Raw genomic sequence first — 20657 nt, forward strand, 5'->3', positions numbered from 1 at the left:
GATACTGCTATAAACTATTTAATACCGCGTAATAGTTTAGTATAAACTAAAAACTCGTGGTCTACATACACGCATATTCTGTTTTTTTTTTTGTAATGGCTTCTTCCTCTTACGCACCACTCTCTGCAGTCTTCAGCGGTTTCGCTGCAACCAAACCTAACCCACCTCCAACTTGTTCTGCTTTTCTCGTCCCTAAGCGAAGATCAAATTCTCGAAATCTGAAAAATGGTGTTTCCTTGAAATCTTGGAATAACCATGGGTTTCAATTCAAATCAAGAAATTTGAGTGTGTGTGCAAGAGCTACTGAAGAGAAGACTGTTCATGATTTCACTGTAAAGGTACGTGTGTATTTCTGTTTCTGATCAAGAAATGAATCTAATTTTTTTTTGTTTCTTGGTTAGCTTTTATCGAAACAGAATAAAACCTTAAAACTATCAAAATATTATTTTCAGTAATTCTGAATCTCTATTAATATATGATATAAGTAATCAAGAGCTTAAAACTTCCTTGGTAAATCCTAAAACTAGAACATAACTATTTTGTCATTGTTTTTCTTTTTGAACAGGACATAAGTGGGAAGGATGTTTCCCTAGACATATTCAAAGGAAAACCTCTGTTGATCGTTAACGTTGCTTCAAAATGGTGGTCAAATTATTTTTCTGATAATTATGATTTTCCTGTAAATGTATGCTCAATTTAATATTTTAATTTCAGTGGTTTGACATCATCAAACTACACAGAGCTTTCACAGTTGTACGATAAATACAGGAACCAAGGTATCTTTTGCTATATACACTAGACTGAATATGTAACATATTGTGTGACCTCTCTCTCACTCTTTGTTATTCCTCTCATTTTTTTTAGGATTTGAGATTTTAGCTTTCCCTTGCAATCAATTTGGAGGTCAAGAACCGGAATCAAACCCGGACATCAAGCGATTCGTGTGTACCAGATTCAAAGCTGAGTTCCCTATATTCGACAAGGTATTGAGAGTGCACACACACACAAACGAACCTCTCATTCAGTCAGTGCCGGCCCTTGGCTAAAGCCCATAAAGCTCATGCTTTAGGCGCCACAGATACTAAAATATTTAGGAGCGCCAATTTAGCTAAAGTGACTTTAGTCTATTGGTCGTAACATACTCCTGTTCTTTCCTGTTACATGGTTCGAAACCACTACTCTCATTTTTTCCTTCTGTTTGGTGATAATTATATTTTTTCTCTTTTCTGAGAATAACAGATTTATACATAAGACTTGTGCTTACATGTTCTAACAACTTAACTATTTTGTTATGTATATTACATTAAATAATATGTTATTAGATAAATAATTTAATTAAACAAAACTCAATATATATCTTTTGTTTTATTAAAAATGAGTTATCTTTTCTATCTGTCTTTCTTTTTAATTTTTGTTTTGGTTTTCCTAAAATAGCTATGTGAATAAAACATATTACAACAATAAACTTGAATTATCATTTGCTCTTTTTTTTTGGGCAGCTTCATTTGCTCATGTTCCAATGTCTCATTGTGATTGAACTTTGACGGAATAAATCAGTTTTTTTGTAATTGGTTAGAAACTTTTGAAATTAAAAAAACTTAAAACTATCTCACTTTTAATATTTTTCTAAATCTCTGTGAAAAACAATTAAACTATCCTATCTATAAATTATTTTGCTGTTGTTTTTATTCTTTGGATTTGTAAAAAAAGAAGCTATTACCAAATTTTTTTTAAAGCTATTAAAATAGTATTTGGAAATCAACCAAGTGAACTCTAATTATGAAGAAAAAAAAACATACAATGTGATCTGCAAATAATGTTTTGATGTTTTTTTCTTTTGAAAACAATTTTAGTTTTAATAATATTTGATACAGTTTTGATTATTTAATTTAAAACAATTAAATTAAGCTATAGTAAAAAGGCAGTATTTTTCTCAATCGCTTTAGGCGCTAGACGAATCCGGACCGGCACTGCATTCAGTCATTTATATTATTGCATTTTCAAAAAACAGAAACGAGAGGCCGTTCTGAATTTTGATGAGTTGTGTGTCTACAGGTTGATGTGAATGGACCGAGCACTGCTCCAATCTACCAGTTCTTGAAATCAAAGTCTGGTGGATTCTTGGGTGATCTCATCAAGTGGAACTTTGAGAAATTCTTGGTTGACAAAAAGGGCAACGTCGTCCAGAGATACCCTCCCACGACTTCGCCTTTACAAATTGAGGTACTAATCTTTGATTTATTGTATCATTTTACATCATCTAAAGAATTATAACAGTTCCAAGAAAGCGTGTGTATATAGAGAATGTATCATCTCATAACATTCCTATATATGCATATAACATATGATAGTTAATATTTAATACTACTAACATTCTTTTGTCTTGATATGTTGCAGAAAGACATCCAGAAGTTGCTTGTGGCTTAAATATTAATCTACTACTATTCATAATGTGTGTGTATAAGAGAGATTCGTAGTGTCTCAATAACCTGTTTACTGTTGGTATACCAAAAATTAAGATAGACATGTATTATGTTACAGAAATGACATTATACGATTGGAAAATCAAATGAACAATTTATGTAAACTTCGGAGACATCTGATTATGCTATTTACACACATACACACATGATCACACACATAATCGTTGAATATAACCAAGTCAAAGAGACAACTTATACAATTAGTAGATTAACGTTGGCGTCGAGAGGAAGAGTTCTTACGTGACCGTGGCTGAAACCTGTGGCGGATATAAATCGGTGGAGAGACCTGTGAGGATCGTCGAGATACTCGAGGAGGGGGATCTCGTCTCGGTCTAGCCTTCGGAAGAGCTGGCCGTGGCCGTTGACTTTCTTCTTTTAGTTCTTCCTCTTCATGACGAAAGATGACGAAGAAGTCTGATGAGTAGCATCTTAGTGGGGCAAAACAGGAGAAGATATCTGGTTCGGTCGTAGTCAAGCTCTCTATGGTTTGGTTAAACGTTCTGAACCTATACGACGACAAGTAGTCAACATAAGACCATATCTTGCATAACCCACCTACTGCTGCTAGTTGTAGGTCTTGTGTGGTGGATGGAATTGCCACGTCATCGACCATCGTGATGATCTCCCTGTTTCCGGTTAGCGGAAATTCTAGCGTCTCGTATTGCCCTAACCGTACAAGCCTCTCGCTCGAGTCCTCCATGCTTTTTTTTTTGTTTTTTTTTCTTACAAAAGGTTTTCTTCTTTGAATAAATACAGTATCAACCTTTATGTTTTGAAGACTACATACTACAATTAATAATAATTTTACGATTATTGTTAATTAATCAGTGGAAACTTTCTTTGATTAAGTTTCAAGGGAGCAATTACATGTGTAATTTACATGTTTTGACTTCTTTGATTTATTCTTCTCATGATTGAATATACGACTTTGTATTGCTTAAAGAAGATATAGCATTTGATTATTTAAAACGGCTGACTAGTAAGGTACTAATAATTTTTTTTCTAGGTACTAATTTATCATTCTTAAATCTATTTTTGTGATATTTATAATCAATGAATATTACGATTACACGTAATAATCAACTAAAAGGAGGAAATACTGTTAATACTAAAAAATAGAGAAAAGTTTTAGGAATAGAAAGAAACCATTTCAAGTGGTGTATATCAAATTATCAAGAAGAGCCAATTGCTAGGATTGACATTTTCTAACTTATTAGGTAATACTTTAATTTATTGAGATTACTTATACCATAAAACTTGGACAATTTCAACGACATGTACCCAAATAGTTTATCAATGTTATCACGATCGATTGTGGACTTGCACAACAACAATCCTATCCAGATCCTACTTACCTTACAATTAGTCTAACAGCGTTTAATATCCCAACTCTAAACTAGAACAATCATATACAGGATATGTCAAACCTACGGAAATCAATCGACTGAACAAAGCACAAAAACCCTAAATCAATATCCCAAAAGATTACAAATATATAGGTTACCGCAGACACTGCATTGGTCTTTGCCTTCCATGAACAATTTGAATCAGGCAGCGACCAAGATAGACAGTCCAAATCTGAAACATAATGAACAAAAGTACACCAAAGGGTCGATCACCAAGGGTAGATCATTAGTACCGTCTTGTAACATAAAATATCCCTCTCAATCAAGACAGAGGATTTGCTGCATATTACAATCTGGATACCAACCAAGTTACATGTTGAGTAAAATGGGGGCAAATAAAAATAGCTTGTTCACAAATCACAATGGGCACCGTTGATGATACCTTAAATAAAAGATATGTTAGAGGTTCCTTGGTTATGTCTTCCATGCTTCCTGGCTAACGCAAATGTGCACCGAGTGATTCTAATTTCTCGGATGACTGCAAACAAAAGTCTTGGTCACAACTTGTTACATAATGTGATGCAAAACATATTCCATCAGACCCAGTTTAGAAAAGTTTGAGAAGCTCAACCTCATATATCGTTCCTTCTTATGAACATGCCACTGAGGATTAAAACACATTTGACACGTCCAAGTAAGAACTATCTTTCTCTTGACGAAGTTAAAACCTATTTGTTGCCAGCTACAAGGAATTACATACCTAGGTTTGTGTGAAAAATAATCGACTAACTGGTTTCTAATTAACAAATGAGAAAAAGGAGAAAGCAAGACCTGCATGACAAGAGACACCTAGCTAGCAACAACACAAGAGGAAAAAAATCGTAGAAGATTGACACGATTAGGAGAATATTAATCACCTCATCACTTGGAAACAAATCCCGAGACTCAATTAAATCTCTGCCATAGATATGAAAGCATATATTAAAAATAACTTGGAATAGTGTTTTGGCAGAAAGAAAGAAAAAACTCATAATTAATTTAAACGATGGAAAATCACATTTTAATCTTCTTCAAAATTAGTCATGGACACGCAAACATGAAGCATTCAAAAAGCAATTCAATTACTGTAGATTTCGTAACCACTTATATTGAATTGGCCATGCTTCCGGAACCCATATTTACTACTTATAGTTATAAATAGGAAAAAAATACACAGATTGATGAGTCTATGTGGTCGTTTTGAAAATTAAATGCAAAGAACGTGTTCTTAGATCAAGAACAAGTCCACAAGAATATTCTCGTAAGATTCACAACGTGATCACATGGAACCAATGTTTTAAAATTAGATACCATCTATATCACACATCAAGCTATATACAGCAGAATAATTTAGAAACATGATCATATATACCTCAATCGAAATGTACAAGCATACAGTATAAATAATCTAGAAAACCAACAACTGAAGATCATGAACAGTGCTCTTGCAAAATCTACAGATGTCATCATATGAAGCAAATAACAGATCTACACATATTTATGAATCAAGAGACTAAATCACAGATTTTGAAAGCTAGTAGGAAACGGAAAAAAAAAAAAGAGGAAATCAAAACATATGATTAATAATCTAAGTTTGAATTGAGGAAATTAAGGATTCAAAAGAGTTAGGACCAACCTAAGAAAAAACTAGGTTAACGTTAATGGTCCCATATTAATCTCGTTTAACCAAGCCATAACCCATAAACATCTAAGATTAAAGCTTTTTCGGAACTAATGATCTCATAAAATATAAAGTATAACAAAGGAGGAGAAAAAAGAAGTAGCATGCATTAGAAACCAAATCTTTACATAATAAAGGAGCGAGATCGTATTAGTTACCTTAATTTCGAGGGATGAAGAACAAAAGAGAGAGAATGGGAGCACAATTAAAGAAGAAAACGTGAACAGACCGAAAAGAATCGGAGCCGGAATCTGACAGATAGAGCAGTGAGCACGCAAGAGAAGCAAATGCATCGAACATGCAAAGTGCCTTTGTGTGCTCACTCTCTTCTGTCAGTTTCTTTGCGTTTCTCTAAAATTTTATCCCAAAACTCATTCAATGTCCTTACCTAGACAGATTCTGAAATTAGAGATCGACCATGGGAAATGGGTTTGGGAACGGAGGATGTAGAGTTAGATCTGAGAGGCTTAGGTTAAGCAAGAACCAGAGGGAATATTTATAATCAAAGGAAAAGAGGAAAGTTATATTCATTTTTGAATACCCTTTGGGAAAAACAAATCTAGGGTTTGACCAAATCAAGAAGGGAAAATAAATTAACAAAAAAGAAAGAACAAAGGGATGAGATATTCGGGGAGAGGAGAGGAGAAGATAGGAGAAAAGATTAACAAAAGGAGAAAATTAAAAAAAAAAACTTTCTCTCTCTCTGTCGTTCACACTCTTCAAGAGTCTTATCTCTGTTTTTGAGTTTTGTCTCTTTTCTCTCTCCCTCTTACATGCAATGGGACAGATGTCTAGAGAGAGAGACATTTTGAGTGGAGTGGAATTGGATTCAACAGTACATTGCAGTTTATAATGGTCAATCTCATAGCCTATAAACGGCAACGACAAACCTACTAAAGATCTTGAATTTTGCGAATGAATTTTGGTCTTTCACGATGGAATCTGCTCTTCTTTTGTTGTATTAAAATAAGTATTCCGCGTTTTACTTTTTAATTTTCAATTGTTTTCCTAATGACAAACAGCCAATAAACAGCTGAAACAAGGCGGAAACAAATAAATCAACTCAACACAGAAATCTCATACGTTTCACATAGATAAAAGACATAACAATGACATGAGTGAGGATTTATAAAGGTACGCAAACGATTTAACATTAATCAAGGAAAAAATTTCTTAGTTCTGCACCTATATAGTTTTCTCATTATTCAAAAATTCTGCAGATAAAAACAAATTACAAAATCACCATTTTAAACACACAATTTCTTAAGTTACGGAAAATGGCTTTAATGTGCTATCAGTTGCCGACGTTAATTACGTTGTTCTTTTTTTTTTTGCTAAGAGTTTTATTAAAATGCAAGAAAGGTTGTTCATGTAGTTTTCGGGAAGAAAACAAAGTTTAGAGAACTAAGCATGTGTTTAATTTAGTTTGAGACGTAGCCATATACTTACAAGGTTAATCTCAGTTGAAGATATATATGTTAATTAGACGTTATAGCTTACAAACATTTAAAAGGTTAATTAAGCTATACTTTGCCGTTGAACAGAAAAAATGATAACTTACCTTCATTTTTGTGGGTTTTTTTCTTTTGCGAAGAACTTATTCTGCTCGACACGTGTTAATGAAACAATGCGAAAAGTCCAATTATTTCCTTCGTTTAATATTTTTCTTGTGAGATTCATATACCGAATCGTTTTTTATTGGTGCTAAATGCTGAGAGTTGATAATAAATACAAAGATGGGATATGCCGAATTTTATTAAAATAGTAATAAATATATCAGCCACCCATAAAGGAAAGTCCAAAGATAAATCTCCCAAAACATACACCCGCGCAAAAGATTTTGTTCTAAGAAAATCCGTATGGTGATTTTGTAAGACCACGATGGTAGACTGCCTGTGTAGTCTCCAATCAGGCTCGTGCTTTTTAACAATATGATGTACCTTTGATAGAAAAAAAACAATACGATGTACCAGAAGCTTTAAAATAGATTAGTGGTCCGGAAAATGACTTGATCATCCCACAATTGATCATATAAGGAAGGTTCAATTATTTTGGAAGGATATTTTGAGATAATACTATTATTTCGTTTAGTTTTAAAACTAAATTTTTAAAAAATCCTTTTTATAAATATACCGAAAACAAAAAAGAAAAATAAAACTTTCTAATTTTTATCAATCAAACTATAAAACGAAATATAAAAATAAGAATAAACAGTTATATATAAGAAAAACTATAAAATTCTAACCAAATTAAATAATTATTATATTTAATAAACAATAAATTAAATAGTCATATATTTGAAATATTTTAAAAATATTCTCTCTGCAGCACAATAGAGTATTACTACGTAATAGTTTATTTTCATGTACTTTGCCGTTTTGGTGAAAATTACATTTTGGCCCAACAATGAAGCATATCAAATAATTGTCTTGTATAAGCATATAAGATTTGATATAATATACTTAATGGATCAGATTAAACTTGTTAACTTCAGAAAAATTAATTCACCACTCCTCTCGTAACTTGTTCATGCGATTTTAGGTATGTAATTTCAATAAATCCATCTCTGATATAGGTCAATTACTTATTTGAAAATAATGAAACACACGTTATTTCCTTAGTTTATATGACTTGGCAAGTTCCGTTTCCAATATTAAATTGTCAAGGGAACAACATATCCTTTAAAATACGCGTGACAGGTGATAAACTGAAAAGAGTAAAAACTTTGTGTTTGACCTAAGAATATATTCAAAGACTGTCTAGATTCAATTCTTCTCGATGACATTGATTAATAAATACTAGTATATGATAAGATTTTCTTGTCTCTGAATGACCCTGACCTTTTCTCCACACATAAAAAACGAAGCTACGACTTGTATTTATTAGTTTCTTTCTGTCAAAAGCTAGACAGAATTGTGAAGATATGTTTTATTTCGAAATAGTATATATACCCTATATTGTTTGACATAATTTTGAGTATTTATTTAATAGTGATATAGATGGATATAAAGTTATACCAATTCTATTGTGACGAATCTAAATCTTTTGTTTATGATTATTCGTATATTAACATAACTAAAAGTAACTAAATTATTATGATTAAATAATTAAGCAAAAATAAATTCCATAAAACAAAAGTTTGTATTTTAAATTAGAGCAAAAATTTAATACAATAGGAAGCATATTCTAATTTTTATAGACAAACTCAGGTTTAATAATATAAAAGTTTTTTTTATATTTATCAAGATTACATAAAGAAATTTATGCAAATCGGATTTGGGTATTTTGATCTTTACATATGATAATACAAATCCAAACATTTTGAGTATCCTATATTAGCCAAACTGATTTTTTTTTGTTTATTTTATTTTCTTTTTTGTAAATGAACTGAATTGAACTTTTGATCCCCAGACATTTTGACCAACCTTAATATGTATATATATCCAAATTATTTAAATATATTAATTTGGTTAGATATTTTATTCATACTTTTTTGAACTAGCTGGATATTTTTGTTCGCACACACCCATTTTAAGATAGTTGTTTCTACCTGATCGTCTTTAAAACCCCCCATGCTGAGCATTAACAATTTTATTCTGTAAATGTATACATATAACCCCTCGTTACCAGAAAAATTAAACATTCAGTATAATGAAAAGAAGAATAAAAATAGTTTTGCAAACATATAATAAAGTTCTTTTTACTTTTAAAAAAAATAACAAACACTTTTTTTTTTGCTTAAAAACAAGTAACGAACACTTTGAATTGGTTTGTGTATATTAGATGACAAACGATCTACATTCTATGTATTGGATGACATAATGGCGGAACCACGTGTAAGATCAAGATGCGTCTAATATTAGTCGAAGATTGCTAGTCTCGCGGCTAGTCTCACGTGCTGATTTAAACCTTATTCTTATGTGCAAAATCACCAGAGACCTTAGATGATCAGATCTAGGGAGCAATGTAACTATGTAAGCATTCCATTTTGAACGAACTACTTGATCTAAGTCGTAAGCTATATAATAAAAATGTAAATGGAATATCCCTTAGATAATGGGCAGCAACCATTTGGTTTTAAGAATCTCCAAGCATCTCGTAATCCAGTAATATAATTTTCTCAAATTTTTAGTCAACTTAGAACAAATCCTTTTAAAATTGGATAAAATACATTCTTCAGGAAATTTGTCTTTTGAGGCCTCTACAACTCTCCAAATTCACAAAGATAAAATTATTTGGAAGACTAAAGAAAAATCCGCTGGAAAATCGAACCTAAAAAGTGAAATAAATAAAAAATCCACTCACTGCTACTAATACTAAGCTTCTTATCTTAAAAACAAAGACTACACTTGTAAAACCCAGACGATGTCAAGTCCCCATCAATCGACGGCCACCAAATACCACCGCAGCTTTCCACCTTGACTAAAGCCAGACTCATCGCTTCCTCTTCTTACCTGATTTCGCCTGCGACTTCCCTTTTGTTGCTGGTTCTGGCGCCTTTGGTGTCTCTTCAGAGTCTGACTCAGCGTCGCTCTCACTGCCCTTGTAGGCAGGTGTAGAGTTTGCTTTGCCTTTTGCTGCTTTTCCCTTGGCTGCTGAAGATTTTGCAGGTCCTCCTGACTTGGATTTTGAAGTAGCTGTAGTCTTGGACGAACATTTGGATGTCCCAGATTTCGATCTCTCTTTCTTCCACTTGCTGGTTCCTGATTTACCAACGGTTTTGGGGGTTTCCTCTTCCTCGCTCAACGCTTCAGAGCTATCCTCCTCTTCTCTACTAGCTTCTTTCGGATCCTTTGGTTTGCTCTCTGTTTTCTCATCCTTGGACTTCTTGCCGGACTTGGAAGCAGGAGCAGCTTTAGACTTGCTGGAACCAGCTCCACCACCCCTGAATCAGAAACAATATTTGCTTATCAGTCCAGAACTTTTTAGAGACTTCAACACCTTTTTGAACTATTTGCTTTCAGTTTCATTTACTTTTTCCCTGACGGTTGCTTGCCAGTCTTAGCTTTCTTTCTCTGGGGCCTGCATGGAGAATTACCAAAGCTTGGTCATAACAAGAATACCAAAAACATGTCAAAGCATCATATCGATCACATTAAGATATTCTTTCTAGTGCCACATAAACACCGGAACTAGAGTCTAGAGCAGTAACACTTACTCTGTGGAGGCCTCTTTCTCATGACCAGTCTGATCAGCAGCTTCTTCACCCTGCTGACAGAAAATGTAAGTAACATCAAAGTGAAGAATGAAAAAAAAAATAAGTCAGAGATGAATGAAATACAATGCCCCACCTCTGTTTCTGATTCATCCAGAAAATGCCACTTCTGTGTCTTAAGATTCAAGATTTCTTGATCTCCATCATCATAGATAACCTGAAAACGAAGATAGCAACAACATTCCATAAAATGCACTGTATCTAATTAAAAACATGTACAATCAATAGGCTAATGGGTCACCCCAATCAAAAGAGACGGAGCAGAAAATAGTTATCGAGTAAACTAATAAAACTGGGCTTACCAGATGTTTCTTCTTCGCAGAATCATATGAATCGACCACACCTTTATAATACCTGTGGCAAAAATCCAATATTCATTTACAAGCATGGACAAACTACCCAAGGTGTTACTGCAGATTCAGCTATATACAGGAAAATACATAGAGTAGCGGATTGCGTTTATGTAAATCAAATATAGTTCCTAACAAGAAAATACAAAGTGCTTACGCTTTATCTATAGGCCACCAGACTCTGACCCTCGACCCAACTAAATCTTCACCATGGCTTTGGAGATCAGATGCCTGTCAGGGAATCAATTCAGTATGAAGAAGTCTACCACAAAAAGGGAAAAGAAAAACTCGCACAGAACATGAAACCAGTACGAATAAAGGAATAAACAAAGAGACACAGAAGCTCCGCAGAAGGGAACGAACAGATGTTTAAAAGAAAAATATCTCAAACTTGAAGAGAATAAGAAGCTGCAATCATGCATTCACAGTTACTACTGCAAATGGCATCTGGTAGAATATGAATTTTTTTTTTCAAACATTCCTTCATGCGTAATAATTATGATAGATGAAATTACGAAGACATACTTTCTCTTTGCCTAGACTTCGTTTCCTCTTTGTGTTTGTATTAGGACTTTCTTCTATTGGTTGCTTCACTTCCTTCTTTGATTTCGAGGCTGACTTTCCGGAGGAAACAGCTGGCTGAAACACAATTAAAGGATATCGGTAAAAGGACAGGAAGGCAGCTACGTATCGAATCATACAGGTCAGGGAACAACTTACTTTTTCGCTATCACCCGAAGAAGTATCTAATGAGTCCTCATCCATGGCTTTCCCACGTCCTGGCTTTTTCTTTTCCTCTTTTGGCTTTGAGGATTCTTGTACATTATCATTCTCAGCTACCTTTTTCTCTGACTGCTTTGCAGCTTTTGTCTCAGAGGTACTTTTCTTCGGAGGAACAGCAGACTTGGTTTTACTTGAAGAAGCAACCTTCTTTCCAGATTTTTTTATAACTTTAGCAGAAGTTTTTGCTTCTTCGGAAGCTTTTTCAGTAGCACTAGCAGCTGATGGTTTGGCCTCCTTTGTCAAGCTCTCCTTTTTCTTCTGGTTTGCAGTCTTCTTAGGCCGGCTTTCCTTAACAAGATCTTCAGCCCTAGATGGAGAACTAACATTGGCAGTTTCATCGGCTGATGTCATAGATGGCAAAGCCTGAACACTTGTTTCCTTATCATTTTCAGTCTTCTTAGGCCGGCTTTCCTCAACAAGATCTTCAGCCCTAGATGGAGAACTAACATTGGCAGTTTCATCGGCTGATGTCTTAGATGGCAAAGCCTGTACACTTGTTTCCTTATCCTTTTCAGTCTTCTTAGGCCGGCTTTCCTCAACAAAAACTTCAGCCTTAGATGGAGAACTAACATTGGCAGTTTCATCGACTGATGTCTTAGATGGCAAAGCCTGCACACTTGTTTCCTTGTCCTTTTCAGTCTTCTTAGCCCGGCTTTCCTCAACAAGATCTTCAGCCTTAGATGGAGAACTAACATTGACAGTTTCATCACCTGATGTCTTAGATGGCAACGCCTGCACACTTGTTTCCTTATCATCTTCAGTCTTCTTAGGCCGGCTTTCTTCAACAAGATCTTCAGCCCTAGATGGAGAACTAACATTGACAGTTTCATCACCTGATGTCTTAGATGGCAACGCCTGCACACTTGTTTCCTTATCATCTTCAGTCTTCTTAGGCCGGCTTTCTTCAACAAGATCTTCAGCCCTAGATGGAGAACTAACATTGCCAGTTTCATCACCTGATGTCTTAGATGGCAACGCCTGCACACTTGTTTCCTTATCATCTTCAGTCTTCTTAGGCCGGCTTTCTTCAACAAGATCTTCAGCCCTAGATGGAGAACTAACATTGCCAGTTTCATCACCTGATGTCTTAGATGGCAACGCCTGCACACTTGTTTCCTTATCATTTTCAGAAGATATGGCTGCTTTAACAGATGAATCATCAGGAGGCAAACTTAGCATATCCTTGCTCTCCAGGAGTGCTCCAGGTTCGTCCTTGATGATATCTGAAGTTTCTGATGAATCCACATGTATGGCGGAACTGGGATCTTTTTCCTGAGGTTGATGTTCAACATCAGGCTTCTCTTCAGAAGTACTATCCAAGTCAGTGCTGCTAGGATTATCAAAATGTTGAGGCTCATCTTTAGCATTCGTATCATCTGGCTTCTCTGTAGACTCAGTATCAACAGAAGAACCGTTCTGTTGCGCAACGCCGTTGCTGACTCCCGACTTACCAGATTCATCCTTAGGTGCATCAGTTCGATCGGGTGTAGCAATTACTTCCGGTTTATCCTGCTGATTGGAAAATAAAAAAAAATTAAAAATCTACTTGAGGAAACTTATTTCTCAATGCTGCTTTAAGGGAAGAGATATATGCCTCTACTTCTGCTTCCTTTTCTAAATGACCTTGACAGTCCTGCAGGGTAAAATAATGAGAGAATGGTATAAGAGTATGTAAAATATGAGGCAGTTCGACAAAAAAAAACGGGTGAGAAATAAACAGATGAGAAGGCTTACCTCTTTTTCATTCTCAACAAGTTCGTCGTGCTGCAAAGCACTGAATGTCCCTTCACATATCGAAGCCACTACCTTACTATACTTATCCAAAGAGACACCCGACAATTTCACAGCTTCAGTCAGACACTTTTTGAGCTTGCTAGCAGAGTTACTGAGAACTCGTTCTGCCAACCTCCGTGCTACTTCTGGAACCTGAGAGACAAGTTGAAAGTGTTAGCAAAAGAGCACCTGTTACTGAAGACAATCAAGGTAATCACCTCATCATCCTCCCTAACATAATGTAGAATGGGTGAAAGCATCTTTGGAGGTATATCCTCGCTTTCCTCTAAAACAAGTGTCATGATTTTCTCAATTGATGAAAGTACGTTCTCTGGATGGAAGTCCCTGAAAGGTAAAATGAATTAATCATCAGACAAACATGATATTGAGAGTGAGAAGCTTCAAGATGCTTGGATTTTATTAAATGATTGTACCTTATAGCGTTGAGGAGAATCTGGAACATCTCAATAAGAAGAGCATCACACTCAAGATCCAGCATCACAACGCATGATCTGACCTTGGCCACAGTTTCAAGGATCGAGATCCTTTTGGAATAGGAGCGACTAAAATAGTCAGGCAAGTTTTCGAACGAAGATACAATCAACTTAAATACTTCCTGCGCGGCAAGAATAGAAGAAAAGAGTCAGCAAAGCAAACAACCCAATTTTCACCTTTCCTCGAAAAGAAAAAGAAAATTGAACATACCTTCATCTGATCATCATCATAAGGAGCTTCAGGAGCAGTTATTCTCGTAATCTCGCTGACGCAGGCAGCGACTGCGACTTTCACATCGGCGTCCGAATGCTTGAAAAGCTTTCCAGCGACTAGTGATTTCATGAGTGGAGAGAGTGCGCTCTGCATTGACTCGCGAGGTGACTGGTCAACATCTATGAGGTAGATGAAGAGTTTCTGAAAAGCGAAATACAAAAGAGTAAATAACACAAGCATAAACGTGTACTTGTTTCGTCACACTTAATAGTGAATAACCGTTTCGTTCGTGGATTCAAATTTAATCACGAAAGATACGAATCTGATCTAAACGCCATCGGAGTAAGTAGATAGATTCGCGGAGGGCTAATGAAGCGAAAAAGATGCGGAAACAAAGAGTTAAAATCAATAATCGAGAAATCTACAGTAGAACACATAGCATTTTGCACGAAGCCTCGGAGAAGGAAGAAGAACAGAGAAGAGATAATAGTTGAGGGCTCACGTCAAGGAGAAGAAGAAGCTCATCGAGTGAAGAAGGTGGATCAGTGAGCTTTCCCCCTGCTTCGAGAATCTGATTCTCGAGCTCTTTGTCGGAATCCGCCATGGCTCCTATTCTCTCGTTCGATTGTAACTACGATTGGATCTCTCGGTAAACCCTAGATTCGATTCCCAGCACGAAATAAATCTAACTCCTTCTCGATTCCAGAAACGACGAGAAAGTCCCCACCAGTGTCACTGAACAACACGCTTAGGGTTTTCTCCTCTCTTTTTTTTTTTTTGTTTTTGTTTTTTTCTTTCTCTCTCTCTCAAATCCAGTACTCCTCAAATCTTAACAGTTTAACTGAAAAACCAAAAAGAAGTAAGAAAATCTTCTGAGACGCGACGCGAGAACCCTCGGCGGTGTTAAAAAGGATAATAAAGGAACAAAAATATATAAATTCTCTTATAAATAACTGGTCATCTTTTTTTTTATGAAGTGTTGGTTCCTTTTTTTTTTATCTTTCTCATTTTGGGCTTCTTTAAAATGGAATCCAACATTTCAAGGGATCCAGTATGGCATGCAGTTCGGTTTATTCGGTTAGTTCAAAATTCAGATCAGTCGAAATCGCACTGAAGTGAATCGGAAAAAAAAAATCAATTCAGTTTTTTTATTATTTCAGTTTTAATATTTTTACCAAAGTATTCGGTTTTGCGGTTAGTTTGGTAAATTTTTGGTTTAAATTGAATAAAATTCGAAAAACTTTGGTTATTTTGGTTAAAATTTTGATTAATTCAGTTAATTCGTTCGGTTATTTTGGTTAGTTCGTTATTTCTATTTGAATTTTGATTAGTTCGGTTAGGAATTTCGATTAAAATTTTTACTATTTAATATATTTTTTTAGAAAACTTAGCTAATCGATTATCGAACCGAACTAAAAGCCGAATTTTTTTTTACTGAAATTCCGAACTGGACTAACTGAAAACCAAATTTTTGGTTCGGTTCGGCAAATTTGGTTCAGTTAGAAAATCTCAGATCCAATATGTGATTTTGTTATTTTTTCTTCGGATTTCACCACGATTTATAAACTTGCTTTTCAAATTCGCTTTTGAAATATTTTCTGTTTACTTTTGGAAAAATATTGTGGCATATTAAAATTCTTTTAAGATCATGATCAAATACTGAATAACAAACATAGATTGTTAAATTTCTCATTTAATTCGTCAAAACATAGATTTAAACCATCTCTAAATGCTTTTGGGGGTCTTAAACATGATTTTTGCTAATTTACCACTAATCAAACAATGATAGTTTTAGAATGGCACACAAAATTATCTATAAAAATGTTATATTGTACTACAATGTATGAAAATTCAAAAAAAGAAGAAGGTATTGCTTTTCTTTTTGATCAAACAGAAGAAGATATTGCTAAGTAGTCAATAAACATGTAAAAGAGAGTATAATTTAACTTATACAATATGCAAGTATTATACTCATCTGATAGACGTTAGACAGCCACTGAGAGCATTAGAGAATGATTTTGTCTCTGTCATTTGCTCGCACCATCTTGTCAATTCTCAACCTTCGACTGGATCGCAGTCAGCTCCATTTACTCACACTGTCACGGAAACATTTTGGTGTATTTATAACGTTTCAAGTATCCATGCAAAAATAAAGCTGTTTGTCTCCACATTTTTTTTTTTTTAAATCTAAATTTCCTTTTATTAAATGAGGCAAAACGAATTACAAACTAGTGACTATTCAGCCAAACCTCACCAGACTAAACAGACGAAAAAAGTTAAAAAAATACTCAACCAAGAACCCAACGGAGTGATGGTTGAAGAAGAAGACAGTCGCATGTTCCGAGACAAAGGATCCAATCTCAACTTCAGAGTCTGTTTTACTTCCTGAATGATAGCTACAGCTGGCCTGCTAATGCTTGTATGGAGACGGGAGTTTCTTTCCTTCCACACTGAATATATGGCTGCTTGGAAGATCAATCTAATGATGAGAAGGTTGTTAGGATCAGTCGAAGGGGCCTTCAACCATCTCAAACAATCCTCAAACAATACCGGAAGTACCATTTGCAGACGAGAGCAGAAGTAGTTCCAAATCTCAGCACTGAAATTGCAGTCAAAAAACAAATGCTGCCTGCATTCATCAGCAGCTGAGCAGAGTAAGCATTCTGAAGGCACGTTGATTCTCCATCCCCTCATTCTGTCCCTCGTTGCCAATCTATTCCATGCCACCAACCAAGATATAAAGGCATGCTTTGGAACTCTACCTTTAAACCAAATTTGAGAGTGCCAAAAAACTGAAGGCCTAGGGGGGCGGAGAGCTAGCCACGTCTTTGTCGTTGAAAAACGATCAGTTGGAGGCTCATTACCAACCTTCCAGAGATAGGTATCATCATTGGGTGACTGCAAAATAGGGGCAGGTGAAGGGAGACACTGTTTTAACAGAGTAATAATGGGGTTCCTGCTCCGAAAAACGCTCAGCCACCAATCTCCATTAACCAAAGCCTCCGCCACTGTTGCCTCTATATGCAAACCCGAGACTGCCGGTCCCCGTTCACCAGTGAGATGAATCAAAGGGCCAAGATCCGTCCAATTATCATTCTAGAAGCTAGTTGTTATGCCAGACCCTACCTCGCACACAATAAAAGGTCTGGCCATTGCTCTAAGCTTGCAAAGCTTCTTCCAGATCCAACTGTCCCCTCTACGAGGCTCCAAGGTCCAGAAATTGGCAGATCCGTCTCCACATTTTCTAATGGTTACTTGAGGAATAATCTTGAATAAACGGATGGATGATGAATGAATAAATACAGATTTTATCCTTATATATATCTATCTTATTAAAACAGAAACATTCTATTGGACCTAACATTTATTTTGTAAGTTTTTAAATTAAATACACATTTATACTTTATAATTAAACCTACATTAAATCACTAATGTTCTTTTCTTTATACTACTATCCATGTTTCCAAACAATATATTTATTTCTTTATACTACTATCAATGTTTCCAAACAATATATTTTTATACTACTATCAATGTTTCCAAACAATACAATAATTAATCTTAGTTATTTTATATCTATCATTTTCTCTTTAAAATTTTGTAGAAACGTTATAATTTCATAAATTGCAAAATAATGAACTTTAAAATTTGGATTATAAGACTACAAAATATGAAACTATTACAATTTAAATCCAATTAGATTACATATCGGTCATCCATCAGTTCAATCAGTTAGTCTCGGGTTTTAGTGATTTTTTTAATATGAATATTTTAAAAACCTAAATTGAATTGTCAGATCTCCGGATTAACCGGTATAATTACAATCGGGTTGAATTTAAAAACACTGATTTAAATGCAAAAATATTTTAAATATACACTCTTTAAAAATTACCAAAATATTTGTTAAGTTATAAGTGAAATTTTTCATCGTAAAATATTCCGCGCTTCCAAAGCGCGGGTCAAAATCTAGTATATATATATATATGATGTCATCCACACATTATTGCTGGTTTAGGAAAAAAATTAAAAAAAATAAAGAAATGTGCTTTCATTGAGAGTTGAACTCAAGACCTCCCGCTTACTAAACGGGTGCTCTAACCAACTGAGCTATGAAAGCTGTTGCTTATACTTCTGCATTTTAACTTATATAAAGCACAGTTTTTGGGATCTATTATTATCTAATCTAAACAGTAAGCACAGTATGGTATATGGTTTACCAGTTACATATTTTATTAAGTTCTATAGTTCGTTAAACATATCTTTTATATACAATTTTAAAATATTTACGAATATATTTATCTGAAGTAATCTATGATAAATGGTTGAATTCACATTCACTTTAAATTTTCCAACTTATAGATTCTGTACATACAAAACTTAATGGCAAAACCTATATATGTTGATAGTGGTAAGAGAAGCTATATAACTCTCATCAATGTCAATTGCCAAGTATGATCTCAAGTTAGTTAAACCACTTAAACACTTCAACAAATCGCCCGCCAACCCAGAAAGTCCGAACTGGTCTAACTATCAAAGAGTACGAGAATAATACGTCGACAAGATGCATTGATCAAGTGAAACATTAAGGAGGTGTTAGTGGGAAGTATACTTTTAATGATTTTAAGAATTTATAAATTCTAGTGTTATTGGTATGATGATTATACAATTCTCTTCAATTTTTTTATTGTTGGTAGAATGATTTTACAATTCTCTACAAATCTTCTGTTATTCAAAATGTTTAGATTTTGATAATTGCATAAATCTATTAAAGTTATTATTATTGGGAAGTATATTTTTAACCATTTAACTCATGAAACAAGATTTGAAGAATACTACATATTTACCTTAGATTCTTAAAATCATTACAATAATTTATTTTTACATATTTTCACAATATACAAATCTTTCTACAACTCTTTCCAAATTTAGCAAATCTATCAATTTTTAAAATCAACAAACTCTATATGAATCTAACTCCCACTAACTCTCCCTTGATGCTCAACTTCTTTTTTTCTTTTTTTTAACCCGACGTATAACTGACGTAAAATCAAGGATTCTGTTGTGGAATCTTAGTAAAACACAATATATAGCACAAGAGATAAACAAAATAATTATTTTAAAACTGGAAAACAATCAATTTCAGACATATTTTATTACTGTAGGTTTAAAAATTAAGATATAAAAATCTTATTTTTAAACGCATGTTAAAATTTGTAGTTTGCAATAATAGTTGCAAATCTTGTGAAATTAATTAATCATCAATCTCTTAAAATCTATAACACCCGCCAGAACATCTGTCATTTGTCTCTACAATAGGGGGAACCTTATCTTCATACTATAGGTGACAAGCAAATATGCTAAACTTTTATATAATTTGAATTGCATGTATTGATGTATTGACTCTCTCTTTCCTTTTCAAATAAACAATATATTAACATATTTGTGACATTTTCCCCATTGCAAGTGATTTTTTTTTGGGTTCAGTGTACTAAACTTTATTCATATATATAATTACCATATAATCTTACGGAGAATTTGTGTCTGGTCGACAACTCAGAAAATAAAATCTAAGATTCAGAATATTACTTTTCTTTCCAGATATGTATATACTTTAGTCTAAAATGTAAATTGCAGTTCTTAATAATTACCAGTACTGTAAATGTAAAACATAAATGGGGTTACCACACCTTTTGTAAGAGATAAGATTGAAACAAATAATCACCACACTTCCTTCAATATAAAGATATATGTATTAGTCGAATCAGCAAAGAGCCACCCGGTTACGTTCTAACGCCTGCATTTGCACGCTCCTTTGTTGTCTTCGATTTCGTGGGTTTCGTAGATATTTCTCAGGCAACTTAATCTCTGAAACGAAGGTCGCGATCCTCTCTCGTACTCATCGTCGCCCTTTTCACTGAACTCAAATATCGAGAACGTGTTTGTGTGTTTGGAACTCTAATGGTTAAACAAGTTCAATTGCTTTTGATTTGGCTGCCTTCTTTGTCTTAAAAGAGTTTTTGTTTGTTTGTCGTAGTTGAGTTTGCGATATATGGTTTTGACTATTGTTCTTCTCATACCTAGCTTAAAGGTGCAATATGATTTAGTTTTACGAGAGATGTGTACGTGAATGACTCTTGATTTCTGAATTTGGAACTCTAATCAGATCTTGAGTTGATGATTTTGGAGATGATAAAATTTTCTGATAGGGTTTAATTGTAGGATTCACCGAGTTTCCCGTTGATCTTCCCGCTTAGGTTTTTGAATTTCATCACAATCATT

At 34.4% G+C, this 20657-nt stretch overlaps 2 protein-coding genes, 1 long non-coding RNA gene and 1 other non-coding gene across 6 annotated transcripts; 1 reads left to right on the forward strand and 3 right to left on the reverse strand.

The window, feature by feature from the left end:
- LOC108848460 (putative glutathione peroxidase 7, chloroplastic) lies at positions 1-2587 on the forward strand. Its single transcript, XM_018621831.2, has 6 exons — positions 1-338; positions 566-642; positions 715-776; positions 865-983; positions 2056-2223; positions 2398-2587. Exons 1-6 carry the CDS (start codon positions 96-98, stop codon positions 2425-2427), a joined length of 699 nt encoding a protein of 232 aa, XP_018477333.1. The 5' UTR covers positions 1-95; the 3' UTR covers positions 2428-2587.
- Positions 2588-3798: 1211 nt separating this feature from the next.
- On the reverse strand, positions 3799-6669 carry LOC108848461 (uncharacterized). 3 transcript variants are annotated; one of them, XR_008945318.1, is made up of 3 exons: positions 4461-6477; positions 4272-4367; positions 3799-4061 (listed from the first exon to the last, which is right to left on the reverse strand). It is a non-coding gene; the product is annotated as an uncharacterized LOC108848461 (long non-coding RNA). The 3 variants fall into 3 exon arrangements; XR_008945317.1 differs by lacking the exon at positions 3799-4061 and adding an exon at positions 4097-4182 and having other exon boundaries at positions 4461-6585; XR_001949056.2 differs by lacking the exon at positions 3799-4061 and having other exon boundaries at positions 4097-4367; positions 4461-6669.
- A 3030-nt stretch (positions 6670-9699) lies between these two features.
- LOC108855128 (sister chromatid cohesion protein PDS5 homolog C) lies at positions 9700-15168 on the reverse strand. The gene is made up of 14 exons (XM_018628857.2): positions 14881-15168; positions 14376-14579; positions 14105-14286; positions 13889-14015; positions 13632-13823; positions 13492-13530; positions 11835-13406; positions 11640-11753; positions 11272-11345; positions 11067-11118; positions 10841-10921; positions 10708-10757; positions 10524-10571; positions 9700-10434 (listed from the first exon to the last, which is right to left on the reverse strand). The coding sequence occupies exons 1-14, from the start codon at positions 14980-14982 to the stop codon at positions 9984-9986; spliced, it is 3288 nt and encodes a 1095-aa protein (XP_018484359.2). The 5' UTR covers positions 14983-15168; the 3' UTR covers positions 9700-9983.
- Positions 15169-18421: 3253 nt separating this feature from the next.
- Positions 18422-18495, reverse strand: TRNAT-AGU (transfer RNA threonine (anticodon AGU)). The gene has a single exon. It is a non-coding gene; the product is annotated as a tRNA-Thr (tRNA).
- Between the last annotated feature and the right edge of the window lie 2162 nt (positions 18496-20657).

The sequence above is a fragment of the Raphanus sativus genome, chromosome 4 (assembly GCF_000801105.2).
Source record: "Raphanus sativus cultivar WK10039 chromosome 4, ASM80110v3, whole genome shotgun sequence".
NCBI classification, from domain to species: Eukaryota; Viridiplantae; Streptophyta; class Magnoliopsida; order Brassicales; family Brassicaceae; genus Raphanus; species Raphanus sativus.